The sequence below is a fragment of the Passer domesticus genome, chromosome 15 (assembly GCF_036417665.1).
Source record: "Passer domesticus isolate bPasDom1 chromosome 15, bPasDom1.hap1, whole genome shotgun sequence".
In the NCBI taxonomy this organism is placed as follows: Eukaryota; Metazoa; Chordata; class Aves; order Passeriformes; family Passeridae; genus Passer; species Passer domesticus.
Window position 1 is genome coordinate 15,778,442 of NC_087488.1, and position 12,739 is coordinate 15,791,180.

At 56.1% G+C, this 12,739-nt stretch overlaps 2 protein-coding genes across 9 annotated transcripts in view; one reads left to right on the plus strand and one right to left on the minus strand.

Annotated features, from left to right (window-relative positions):
* Positions 1 to 194: 194 nt before the first annotated feature.
* Positions 195 to 6,937, minus strand: NTHL1 (nth like DNA glycosylase 1). 3 transcript variants are annotated; one of them, XM_064390089.1, is made up of 6 exons: positions 6,815 to 6,937; positions 5,353 to 5,582; positions 3,140 to 3,310; positions 2,390 to 2,549; positions 1,242 to 1,347; positions 195 to 660 (listed from the first exon to the last, which is right to left on the minus strand). In XM_064390089.1, exons 1-6 carry the CDS (start codon positions 6,873 to 6,875, stop codon positions 537 to 539), a joined length of 852 nt encoding a protein of 283 aa, XP_064246159.1. In that variant the 5' UTR covers positions 6,876 to 6,937; the 3' UTR covers positions 195 to 536. The 3 variants fall into 3 exon arrangements, with proteins under 3 accessions (XP_064246159.1, XP_064246160.1, XP_064246161.1); XM_064390090.1 differs by lacking the exon at positions 6,815 to 6,937 and adding an exon at positions 5,757 to 5,772; XM_064390091.1 differs by lacking the exons at positions 5,353 to 5,582; positions 6,815 to 6,937 and adding an exon at positions 3,836 to 4,776.
* Position 6,938: 1 nt separating this feature from the next.
* TSC2 (TSC complex subunit 2) overlaps positions 6,939 to 12,739 on the plus strand; it is a 33,262-nt gene continuing 27,461 nt past the window's right edge. For all 6 annotated transcript variants that reach the window (XM_064390081.1, XM_064390083.1, XM_064390082.1 and 3 more), the window contains exons 1-9: positions 6,939 to 7,025; positions 8,651 to 8,808; positions 9,333 to 9,419; positions 10,022 to 10,132; positions 10,725 to 10,869; positions 10,998 to 11,115; positions 11,575 to 11,623; positions 11,984 to 12,109; positions 12,433 to 12,506. In XM_064390081.1, the coding sequence (XP_064246151.1) occupies positions 8,671 to 8,808; positions 9,333 to 9,419; positions 10,022 to 10,132; positions 10,725 to 10,869; positions 10,998 to 11,115; positions 11,575 to 11,623; positions 11,984 to 12,109; positions 12,433 to 12,506 (848 nt within the window). In that variant the 5' untranslated portion in view covers positions 6,939 to 7,025; positions 8,651 to 8,670. The remainder of the gene's footprint in view (positions 7,026 to 8,650; positions 8,809 to 9,332; positions 9,420 to 10,021; positions 10,133 to 10,724; positions 10,870 to 10,997; positions 11,116 to 11,574; positions 11,624 to 11,983; positions 12,110 to 12,432; positions 12,507 to 12,739) is intronic.

Genomic DNA, 12,739 nt, shown 5'->3' on the forward strand with positions numbered 1-12,739 from the left:
GGACAGCCCCTGCCAGTGTTCCACAACCTTTTCCATGAAGGAATTCCTCCTGTGTCCACCCTGGCTGTCCCCTGGGCCACCTCTTGTCCTGTTGTGTGGCAGGGCAGGGCTGGGCAGGTTGCCATGGCTCAGCCTTGCTGAGGTCACCCACGTCCTCCTCCCCTCAGCCAGTGCCACACAAATGCCAGCAAAGCTCGTGGGTGCAAAAAGCCCTCACCACCTTTATTAAACAAGTATTTACAAGCAGCAGCTGCCCCCTGAGGACAAAGCTTTTCTCTGCAGTGACTCAGCGTGGCACAGCTGGGCCGTGCCCAGCCATTCACCCAGGCTGGAGTCTTCAGCTCTGTCCCAGCAGGATTGCTGCCTCTCAAAGCCCCTTTTTCCTCTGCAGAGCTGAGCCAGTGCCAGGGGCTGCTCCCTGAGCTGCTGCAGCAGGCTCCTGTGCCCTGCAGTCACCTGCCAGCCCTGTGCCAGGCCCAGCTGCAGCAGGGCTCAGCCCAAGCAGCTGTGTGGCTCTCCCAAGGCTGCAGGATCCCTCAGAGTCTCTTGGCAGCCGGGCAGATGTCTTGGTTGAGGCACTGGCTGCAGCGAGGGTTCACAGGCAGGCAGGTCTGCTGCCCAAAGCCCACCAGGAGCCAGTTTATCTCCTTCCAGAGGTCCCTGCAGTGGGGGGACAAACAGCACTGATGCCATGCAGCTGCTTGGAAGGGATGAGGAACAGCCTGTGGTGTTAATGGGATCCCTTTCCTCCTGGAGGTGAGTCCCAGCCCTCCCAACCTTTCCTGGTCCTGGGAGCAATGCCTGTGCTCAGCACGTGCCAGGTGTGGGGATGTCCCTCAGTAAGTGCCAGCTGGTGTTTGATACTGAACATTAACCACCAGTGAAAGCCAGGATCCAGCTGATGCTGCTGTGACCACTGGGCTCAGCAAGGCCCTCTGTGGAAAAGCACCTGGCTTGGGTCATGGTAAACTTGGCAAGGCAAAAACCAGGGATCAAGAGCTCCACTGGTGGTGACTGATCCATCTGACAGCAGCAGAACCACCACACAGGTAAGATGCTGCTGCTGCTGTGGCCCTGGCAGAGGGGAAACACCTGCGACCCTGGAAGGAGGAAGGAGCCCAAATGCAGTCCCTGAAAGTGCCCCAAGCAGGGGAAGGAGCCAAAATGCAGTCCCTGAAAGTGCCCCAGGCAGGGCTTTGTGCACACATGGCTCCTGCAGCCAGCAGGGGCTCGGGGCTCACCTGGGCAGCCACTCCTCCAGTGCCACCCGAGTCTCCTCGGGCTTCTTGGTCTCCTTCTGCACCCACTGGAGCCTGTTGGAGATCCTGTGCACGTGGGTGTCCACAGCTGGGGAGGGAGAGCCCAGAGTTGAGGTGGGAGAGAGCAGAGCCACAGCTGCCTGTGACAGCCCAGGGCCAGGCTGTCCCCAGGGCAGCAGGAGCAGCCAGCTGGGACAGGAGCACAGCAAGGGGAGGCTCACTCCAAGAACAAACAATTTCTTCCCAGGCCTGCAGCCAAAAGCATTTGGGGTGTCTGTCTGTCTCTCCCCAGCCCCGTGGAGCAGGCACAGGGCCTGGGCCCTGCTCCCTCTCCTCATCCTCCTGCAGTTTCAGCTGGAGTTACGCAAATTGTGATCTCTGCCCCTTCCTCTGCCCGCATGGAAAACACATTTCATAATACCCACCAGCAGAGAGGGCTTGGGAGGCTTAAAGCAGTGTTTATAATGTGCTTTGAGCTCAAAAGCTCTGAATGCAAAGTGTATTATTGTTAGATCAGCAGTGATAAACCTGTCTCTGGGGCTAATTGGGCAAAACCCAGGAAATTGCTGTAAACAGGAAGACTAAGCCTTGCCTCCCAAATCAAAACCGAGCACACAATTATTTGGAAAGCACTTGGCTGCTTTGGCTGCCTCTGGACTTCCCTCCCCCACAGCAGGAGAACAACAGAGCCCAAGGGCTGCTGGATGCAGGGCAGGGGCCACGGCCTGTCCAGCTGGTGGTCACCAGAGGGGCTGCAGGATCCAGCTCCCACCCACTCGCTCCTCCTGGCTTTCCCAGGGCTCTCCCATCAAGCAGCACATCCTTTTGGAACACTCATCTGTCCCCAGGGGCCCCAGGCCAGGACCTGCAGGTGATGGTCCAGCCCCATCTGTCCCCAGCTCCCCAGAGCTGTGACTTCCCTTGGGAATTTCTGCTGTCAGATCTGGGGAGAAACAGCAGCTGCTGAAATCCTACAGCTCCCTGAGGGTCACATTGCTCCCCGACCCAGATCCTCTGCAGCTACTGAACCAGAGGGGTGTTACCAGGCTGCTGGGGCTGCAGCGCTTCCCCTCTGCCTGGGGAATGGAGTGGGATTTAGGAGAGGGGTGGGAAAGCAGGGGCCAGGTTACCTATGCCAGCCACGCTGTCCCAGGCGATGTGCATGGCCAGATGGGCCATTTTGGGCCCAACTCCTGGCAGCTGCACCAGCTCCTCCACAGTGCTCGGGATGTCCCCCCCGTACTTCTGCTTCAGGATGGCCGTGGTCTGCTTGATGTACTTCACCTTGTTCTGGAAAACCAAGGGGAAAGGCACACAGTCCAAGCTGCCCCCCAGCACAGGGAAAACAGGCACACAGCCCAGAAAACCAACCATTCCTGTGTGGTACAGGTGAGGCCACACATGGGAGCTTGGAGGAGACAGAGCCTTGACTTCTACATGAAATCAAAACGCTCAGAGCTGGGAGCTCCAGGCTCCCTGCACACTGCAGGCCCTGCAGCTCCAGGCTCCCTGCACACTGCAGGCCCTGCAGCTCCAAGCTCCCTGCACACTGCAGGCCCTGCAGCTCCAGGCTCCCTGCACACTGCAGGCCCTGCAGCTCCAACATCCCTGCACACTGCAGGCCCTGCAGCTCCAACATCCCTGCACACTGCAGGCCCTGCAGCTCCAGGCTCCCTGCACACTGCAGGCCCTGCAGCTCCAGGCTCCCTGCACACTGCAGGCCCTGCAGCTCCAGGCTCCCTGCACACTGCGGGCCCTGCAGCCGACAACCCCATCCTGCTGGCAATACAAAACACCAACATTGGTGTAAAATCCAGCTTCTAGCCTGGCTCCAGGGGAGAGAGGAAGGCACAGGGGGTTCCTGTGTGTCCTGCACTCACCCTCCAGAAGCCCACGGGGTAGATGATGTGGCCCAGGCTCTCCTCATCCATCTGCAGCACGCTGTCCACGGTGAGGCCGCGCCGGCGCAGGCGCAGCATGGCAGCGCTCGTCACCTGGTCCTTGGTCTGGCTGGACAGCATCAGGGCCAGCAGCACCTGGTAGCGCATCACCTGGGGACACAGGGGACACTGAGACGCCCTGGGGGGACCCAGCAGCTCTGGCACCTCCCTCGGTGCAGGGTGTGCTCCCACCCTCCTGCCCAATCCACCTCCAAGAGAATGGCAGGCTGCAACAGGAATAATCCACAACCTTTTCATTCCACCACACAACAAAGGAAGAAACACCTTCAAGCTCAGCTGTCAGTACCTGAGAGAGGGCAGGGAGCAGCTCTGCTGCTGGGATCTCACACCAGTGCAGAGCCACAAAGGGCTGGACAAAGCTCTTCCTGAGGATGGCATTCCCAGGAGAGCCATAGGATGCACAAACACCCAGTGATTTTTCATGCAATGTCTGCTCTAAGCAGCTTTTGAAAATCCCAACCCTTTCCCACCAGGCTTCAGTAGGAACTGGGTGTCTGGCCCCAGTGAGCTCCTCAGGGAACCAAATCTGAACAACGGGGATGACAGAGACTGGGAGAAGGACAAATCCCAGGAATTCCTCTGCTGCTGCCATGCAGGGTTTATCCAGGTCCTCACCTCCTATTTCCCAATTCTTTCTTCCCAAATGTGATTCCATGCCACCAGAGTGAGAAGGATGATGCAACTAACCCAAGATGACCCGGGATAACACGGGACAAAATCCTCCCTCCAGCTCTCCTGCAAAGTTTACAAAACCACAGGTGGACCAGGAAAAATCCCTGCATGCGTGGAAGCAGGATAATGTCAGGGTACAAAGAAATGGTGTGAGGAGCTGAGGTTATTACAACATCCACTTCTTCTGGGAAGCAACAAGGCAGCTTCCCCAGGGAAGAGAAGCTATTTCCATGTGGTCCCCTGGCCCCACAGCTGCCAGCCCACGTGGCTGAGAGCGTGTGATGCTCCCTGGCTCGGGGTCACAGCTCATCCTCCTGCCCAGGGCAGTGTCCAGCAGCAGGGACAGCATTCCCTGTGCCAAGGCTGTGCAGCTGTGTCCTCCAGAGCCCTCCCTCAGAGCCCAGCAGGTCCCACTGCTCCTCTGGATGATTCCCACTCCAGAGGCTCCTGCTGCTCCAGGTCCATGGGGTTGAATTAGCTGTCTCCAAAGTCACTTCCAACCCTATCAATTCTGGGATTCTGTGATCCCTACATTCCCACTCCAGTGGCTCCCTCTGCTCCTCCAAGCCTGCCCTGGGCGCTCCCCACATTCCTCAGCATCCCACAGCCACCTTGCTGGATACTTTCCCTGGACTTCTACAGAGATTTTAAGGAAAAAAGGAACATGGCTTCACGCCCTGCCAGCCTGCTCCATAAAGCAGCGCTGCCCTTCACATTCATCACATCCTCAGGGACCAATCCCAGCCCGGAGTCCTGATCCAGTTTCTGTCCTGGAAACATCCCAAGTGGGACAGATCCAGGGGCAGCAGCAGGGTGAGGGAGGCTGTGTTTTCCTGTGCCTGCCAGAGCTGGCAGCAGGATGCTGTAACCCATGGATGCTGCTCCCTGTGGGTATGCTGGTACCCATAGGTGCTGTTCCCTGTGGGAATGCTGTTACCCATAGATGCTGTTCCCTGTGGAAATAATGGTACCTATAGATGCTGCTCCCTGTGGGAATGCTGCTCCCTGTGGGAATAATGGTACCCATAGATGCTGTTCCCTATGGGAATGCTGTTCCCCATAGATGCTGCTCCCTGTGGGAATAATGGTACCTATAGGTGCTGCTCCCTATGGGAATGCTGCTCCCCATAGATGCTGCTCCCTGTGGGAATGCTGTTCTCCATAGGTGCTGCTCCCTGTGGGAATGCTGCTCCCCATAGATGCTGCTCCCTGTGGGAATGCTGGTACCCATAGATGCTGCTCCCTGTGGGAATGCTGGTACCCAGAGATGCTGCTCCCTGTGGGAATGCTGCTCCCTGTGGGAATGCTGTTACCCATAGATGCTGCTCCCCATAGATGCTGCTCCCTGTGGGAATGCAATGCTGCTCCCTGTGGGAATGCAATGCTGGTCCCTGTGGGAATGCTGCTCCCCATAGATGCTGTTCCCCATGGGAATGCCACTCCTCTGGGAACGCCGTTACCTCAGGAGGTGCAGTGCTGTCGTAGCACCGGTGCACTCCCATCTCATCCACGGGAGCATCCCTGCTGCTCCTCATGCGGCGGATGCGCTGCAGCTGCTCCCGCCAGAGCGGCGGCTCCCAGCGCGCCCGGGGCTCGGCCCCGCCGCCCTGCCCCGCTTCGTAGGCGATGGCCACGCTCTTCCTCCTCCTGCTCTGCCTCGGCACGCCGCCCGTGCCCGGCGTCTGGCTCCCTGCACGGCGTGGCACAGAGATTCCGGGCGTCAGGAAAGCTGCCTTCAGGAAAGCCAGCCCCATGTGCCACCAGCCACCCAGGGGAGCCCGAGCAGGGCGAGTTCCCTGCCCTCATCCCAACCCAAACACCGCACATCCCCTGCCCCAAGCACAGCCAGCAGGGATGGAAGGACCTGCGAGACAAGTGGCAGCAGGTGACAACAGTGGGGTCACATGTCACACGATGGGGACAGGTGTCCCAAACACAGGTGAGGCTGCTGGAGGTGCATCCCCAGCCCAGGACAGCCACATCGCTTGCTCCGAGGGGGATGTGACAAGGACACTCAGCCCCTGTCCCCAGCCATGCCAGGGCCTGGTGCAGCCCAGCAGCTCCCTGTGCTCAGCACAGCCCCGATCCCCCCTTCCCGTGCCAGTGATTCCCGCTCTCCTGCACACCCCGTGTCCTCGATCTCCTCTTCCCGTACCCCAGGAAGCCATGATCCCTCTTTCATACCCTCCATCCCCTGTTCTGTATCGTCATCCTCTGACCTGTACCCCATTCACTGTCCTGTACCCCATTCCCTGTCCTGTACCCCATCCCCTATCCGTACCCCATCCTCTATCCTGTAACCCATCCCCTGTCCATACACCATGCCCTGTCCCGTACCCCATCCTCATCCCCAGTCCTGTACCCCATCCCCTATCCGTACCCCATCCCCTGCCTGTACCCCCATCCCCATTCCCATCCCCATTCCCTATCCGTACCCCATCTCCTATCCCGTACCCCCGCTGCCCATATCCCATTCCCTGCCCATACCCCATCCCCTGTCCTGCACTCCACCCCCATCTCCATCCCCATTCCCTATCCCGTACCCCAATTCCCCTGCCCGTACCCCATTCCCTGCCTGTACCCCATCCCCTGTCCTGTACTCCATCCCCATCTCCATCCCCATTCCCTATCCCGTACCCCAATTCCCCTGCCCGTACCCCATCCTCTGCCTGTACCCCATCCCCTGTCCCATCCCCTATCCCGTACCCCATCCCCTATCCCGTACCCCATCCCCTGTCCCGTACCCCATCCCCTATCCGTACCCCATCCCCTATCCCGTACCCCCATCCCCTATCCGTACCCCATCCCCTGTCCCGTACCCCATCCTCTGCCTGTACCCCATCCCCTATCCGTACCCCATCCCCTATCCCGTACCCCATCCCCGTCCCGTACCCCATCCCGTACCCCCTCCCCGTCCCGTACCCGCGCTGCCCGCGGCCGAGCGGAGCCGCCGCAGCCGCAGCCGGGGCCGGGCCGCGCTCATGGCGGCGCCGCGAACTACCGGGCCCGGAGCGCAGCGGGGCCGCCGGAACGGGCGGGGCGAGCGCGGGGCGGGGCCGGCACCGGGCACCGGGCACCGGGCACCGGGCCCCGAGCGGAGCGGGCCGGGCGGCGGGACCGGGCCGGGCTCGGGGTGAGTGACGGGGCACCCGGCACCGGGGAGGGGCCGCGCTCTGGGGCCGCGCTGTGACCCCGCTGTGTGTCCGGGGGGCTGGGCTGTGACCCCCGTGGTGTTTGTTGGGGTCTGTAATGTCACCCCCGCTGTGTCCGGGGTCTGCAGTGTGACCCCCATTGTGTTTGGGGGTCTGGGCTGTGACCCCCGCTGTGTTGGGGTCTGCGGTGTGACCCCCGTTGTGTTGGGATTTGGGCTGTGACCCCATTTGTGTTTGTTGGGGTCTGCAATGTCACCCCCGTTGTGTTTGGGGGTCTGGAATGTGACCCCCATGGTGTTTGTTGGGGTTTGGAATGTGACCCCCGTTATGTTTGTTGGGGTCTGCGGTGTGACCCCCGCTGTGTTGGGGTCTGCAATGTCACCCCCTTTGTGTTTGGGGGTCTGGGCTGTGACCCCCACGGTGTTTGTTGGGGTTTGGAATGTGACCCCCGTTATGTTTGTTGGGGTCTGCGGTGTGACCCCCGCTGTGTTTGTTGGGGTCTGCAGTGTGACCCCCATGGTGTTTGTAGGGGTCCGGGCTGTGACCCCCCCTTGTGTCCCTAAGAGCTTGTGCCATATCCCTGCCTGGGGTGGGATGTGGCGTGTCCGGGCTTGTCCGGGGGTCGCGAGGGGACAATGTGCCAGCGCCCAGGGTGGGTCAGGGCTGCGGGGGTCCCCAGGGTGGGAGTGTCCCTGGAGACACAGGGCTGGGGTCCATAGCATGTCCCCGGGGATGGTGGGCTGGGGTCCATGGCGTGGCACTGGGCAGAGCCTGTGGCCTGTCCCCTGGTCACACTGGATTTGGGTCCATGGCGTGTCCCCTGGTGGCACTGGGCAGAGCCCGTGGCCTGTCCCTGGTGGCACTGGGCAGAGCCCGTGGCCTGTCCCTGGTGGCACTGAGCAGAGCCCATGGCATGTCCCCTGGTCACACTGGATTTGGGTCCATGGCGTGTCCCTGGTGGCACTGGGCAGAGCCCGTGGCGTGTCCCCTGGCATGCAGGGACAGGCTGTGTGGTGCACCCCTGGGAGCAGCAGGGATTGCTGTGCCAGGCTGTGGGAAGGCCGTGGGATGTCCCTGGGGCTCTGGCGTTGTGCAGGGTCGTGTCCCCAAGGGACAGTGGGTCGGGCAGGGGGAGGCAGTGTCTGGAGTTGTTGTTGTTGTGATGGCCATCCCTGTTCTTGCCCCATCTTTCCTTGCCATGGCAGCACTTGGCTGTTCCAGCACTCAGATTTGTGAGCTCTTCCTCACTTCCACATCGACAGCACAGCACGTTGTGCTTGGCCTTTGCTTGGGAACAAACATCCAGCTCACACTCTCCAAAAGTGTGTGCACGTGGGCATCCTGCAAAAATCAGCCTGTGTGGTGGGCTGGGCGTTCAGGGCTCCCAGGAAAGGGTATCCCAAAGGCCCGTGTTCCATGGGGGATGCAGGTGCTGAAGGCAGGAGCAGCACAAGCTCCTTGTGTTTCCTCAGTGCTGGGCTTCTCCCGTGTTGGAAAAGGCTCAAGGCTCTTTGGAAGAGCCCTGGTGTGGTGCTGTTCTTGGGGTTTTCCTGCTGAAATATTCCCCTTGGGCCTCCCTTAGCAGGTCCCTGTTCTGTGTTTGCAGGGCCTCGGCGCTGGGCAGCAATGGCAAAGCCTCAGAGCAAGGATTCCGGGCTGAAGGAGAAGTTCAGGAACCTCCTGGGGCTGGGAACATCCCGGGGAAGTTCCAAGTCGTCGGAGGGCAAGCAGACAGAGTTTATCATCACTGCAGAAATACTCAAGGTGTGAGAACTGAGTGGAGTGAAGGTGGGGTAGTGCCTGGGGTACGTCAGCTGAGGGGATCCTTGCTCCTTTCCTGTTTTTTTTGGCTCTCAGTTCCTCTCCATCATTCCCTCTCCTGCATTCTCTAGTGAACTGGATGTACAGCTCACCTACTTTGCACTCCAGCATTTGAGTTATTCACTCTTTGAATACTTTGGAGATACTTGTTATATTGGGTTACAGGCTATTTCCCTGTCCCCTTGATTTTTTTATAGTCTGAGCTTGATGAAGTTTCTGTGGTGGCAGTTTCCACAAGCTGGGAATAGTTTCTGTTTTATGAAAACCTTACGGTTCTGTGGAAATGAAAAATAAAATAATTGATTCCAGTAATTGGTACCACAAGTCTGTAAGCAGAATAGTTGGCACACGAGGAGGAAAATACCAAAAAAAGGGAGAAGGAGACCAGAATTCCTTCTCCCCTTGGAGAAATGGATAAGTGTTTCTGGTAAGATAAACTGTTAGCTTGTTTCTCCATTTCTTTCCAGGAACTGAGCATAGAGTGTGGATTGAGTAACAGGATACGAGCAATCAGTCAAATCTGTGAAGTGGCAAAAACCAAAAAAATTGAAGAGGTGAGTTCTAAAGTGTTCAGTGAGTATTGGAAGGATGGAAATTTAAGCAGCAGCTCTCAAACTGTCGTAAGGGACTCCTGTTGTTTAGGAGGCGTTTTAAAATGGGTGATCCCAGAGGCTGCTTTGTGCTGTAAAAGGGAATTAGTCTGCCCAGCCTTCCAGCTCTGCAGCAGAGGGGATGGATCCCTGTTGGGATTCCTGGAAGGAGAATGCTGGGGATGTTCAGGACAGCTCATGGGAGATGATGTTTAGAGAGGTTTCCTTATCCTGGCTTGTTAATAACCATCCCCCAATTGGTTTTGAACTCATCTTGTAGCTGGGTGAAGGCTTCTGCACAAACATTCCCACTTGCAGTGAGTGTGGAGTGAGGAATTGCAGTTCCTGGGGCGTGGGGCTGGATTTGGTGTCTCCTGGGGTTGGGCTGGGTGTGTGCCCAGCTGGGTGAGCATCCCTCAGAGCAGAGAACTGCGCACACGGAGCCCCTGCATCTTAGCCATCAATTGCCATAATTCTGTGTGACCCTGCTGGCTGCAGACCCTGGAGGAGCTGGGCTTTGCTGCCTCACGCTTTTGCTGTGGTTTTGGGGTTTGTTCTGCTCGCAGCACGCCGTGGAGGCCGTGTGGAAGGTGGTGGCTGACATGCTGCAGCCGGAGCGTCCCGCCGAGGCCAGGCACGCCGTGCTCCACCTGCTCAAGTCCATCGTCCAGGGACAGGTGACAACAGCCCCATGGGGCAGGGGACACTGACCTAAAGTGGCTTTGTGCAGGGGGAATGGGAAAAGCACCAGGGAGCTCTTCCCTGCAAAGGTTCATATTTGTAATTTTGGCTCGTAAATGAGAAGAGGAAGCGTTTCGGTTTTAAGTCTTGGTTTGACCTCGTAGCAAAACTTTTCATACAACTCATAGAAAGCTGTTCTGGTGTGGGGTAACGTTCTTGAGAAAGAGGAAATACTTTGGGTTAAGTTCAGCATAATTCAGCAGATTTTAAGTGGTCTTTGCCCAGACCTTCTAGTCCCCATTTGCAGCTGGTTTTGATGTTTCAGGTATGCAGAGGGTTCTGTGTGAGACACTTCTAGCCTGGCCAAGTTCAGCACACAAGGAATTCTTCAGATTTCCCAACGTGTTGCACAAACATGGGTCTGAATCAGCCCAAAGTTGTCATTCTCAGTGTTATGAGAAAGCAGGGGTGGGTGCTTATGAAGAGAGAAGGCATTGATTCAACAAAAAGCTGATTTAAAGCATGAAGATTACTGAGCTATGCCTTGATAATGGCCAGCCCTTAACCCTTTCCCTTTTTCCATTTCAGGGTGAGAGGCTGGGCATCCTCAGAGCCCATTTTTTCAAGGTGATTAAGGATTATCCCTCCAATGAAGACTTGCACGAGAGGCTGGAGGTGTTCAAGGCTCTGACGGAGAACGGACGCTACATCACCTACTTGGAGGAGGAGCTGGGTGAGCATTGTCCCAGCCCCTCCTCAGTCTGGGGGGCAGCAATGCAGGCAGAGACACCCACTGATAACAGGAGAAGGTAGTGGTGTCATTCCTGGGTAGAAGGCTAACAGTTTTTTTCCCTTTTTTAGCTGATTTTGTGCTCCAGTGGATGGATGTTGGGCTGACTTCTGAGTTCCTCCTGGTTCTGGTGAACCTGGTGAAATTCAACAGCTGCTATCTGGAAGACTACGTAGCTGACATGGTCCAGTAAGTTGGTTTTTTTTAACTCCTACCTGCTTATTCCTGGTAAATTACAGAGGAAGTTGCAGATCAATATACAGACAACTGGGATATTTTTTGTCCCCATCTGGATCTGTTTCGTCCTAGGTGATTTCTGACAAATATTTGATTTTCATTTCTTGTGGTGTTCAGATCTGTTTTCGTTTAAATGTGCTTCTCCCATTCCCATTCCATGGGGTGGGCCTGTTTGCATTGCTTGGTCTCACAAGGGTCTGTGCTGTTGCATTACCTGAGCTGCATTTAAGTCTCCCTTTGACTTTATAAAAGAGATTGCAGACCTCATTGTCCCTTGGGCTGTCACCCAAGATTGCCAAGGGCAGTGAGGAGTTAAATAGCATGGCAATTAACCTGACTGTTCTGGCTCTTTGTAATTTGCCTAAAATCATGTGGAGCAAACAATTCTAATTAAATGTTCTCTCTTAACAGCAAGATCTGCCTCTTGTGCATTCAGACTTCATCATCTATGGACATAGAGGTCAGTGATCTGAGTTTCTTTTAGTACTGCTGGACTCTTTGAAGTTCTTTGTAACTTTTACAAACAAAATCAGATCATCAGACCCTGGGTTTATTCTCATCTTTCAAGAGAGCTGATGCAATATTGTGTTAGTTGTAAGCCAGTAAATCTCATACACCACTAATTTATTCCAAAGCAAACAGAGCATTAATCAATTTGATAAATGAATTGACAGTACTTTTTAAAAACAACAACAAAAAAACCCCAAAAATATCTTCATCCCTTTGACTTCCAGAAGATTTCCTGGATGTGCCAGGCGAGGATTTGTCCTGGTTGATTCACACGGAAGTGTACAATCAGTTTTTTTTCCCTTTCCCAAAGATCTCCTTGCAAGTCCTGGATGCAGTTGTTTGTTACAACTGCCTGCCCTCGGAGAACCTGCCCGTGTTCATCATCACCCTGTGCCGCACCATCAACGTGAAGGAGCTCTGTGAGCCCTGCTGGAAGGTCAGAAACCCTGCCTGCTTTCACGAATTCACTCCTGGAGGAAGTGCCACACTTACCTGGGCACATCTGCCACCAGTTTCAGCTTGGGTTTAAGAGTAATTCAAATGAAAACTTGCTGAAGTGCTGAGGGATCAGCACCTCGTTAGTGCAAGTCGTGTCATGTCCGTGGGATTTCAGCTGCTGTGACAGCTCCTGTCCTGCTTGGGAAGGGCAGGACACACTTACTCCAGCAGCACGGCCAGTTAAACTCGTGTTTAGGTTACTGAATTTTAACTGTGAGTGTTTTAACTCTGGGGATTGAGGTGTTCTCTCTGGATTTGCAGCTCATGCGCAACCTGTTGGGGACTCACCTGGGACACAGTGCCATCTACAACATGTGCAGGATCATGGAAGACAGGTAAGGGAGGAGGATCCACAAATCCAAGGAGCTCAGCAGGGGCCTGGTGAGACACATGGGGAGTCACCAGCCTCAATAGGACAAGCTGAAGGTTCTGGTGCTTAGAAATAATTTCCCTTTCTAGTTGTGCTGCTGAAGTGCTCATTTAGGGCTTTTCTGAATTTAATTTCCCTCTGTTTAAAGTTGTGGTGAATGATTTTCTGCTTTTCATGTTTGGCCATTGCTGTGCAAGG

Bases quoted from the DNA above. Each gene is read 5' to 3' on its own strand.
- NTHL1 (XM_064390089.1), bottom strand. From the start codon at position 6,875: ATGAGCGCGGCCCGGCCCCGGCTGCGGCTGCGGCGGCTCCGCTCGGCC. The intron at 3,311-5,352 runs GTAACGGCGTTC...CTGTGTCCCCAG, and splicing joins ACAGCACTGCACCTCCTGAG to GTGATGCGCTACCAGGTGCT. The intron at 661-1,241 runs GTGAGCCCCGAG...CCCCCACTGCAG, and splicing joins CTGGAGGAGTGGCTGCCCAG to GGACCTCTGGAAGGAGATAA.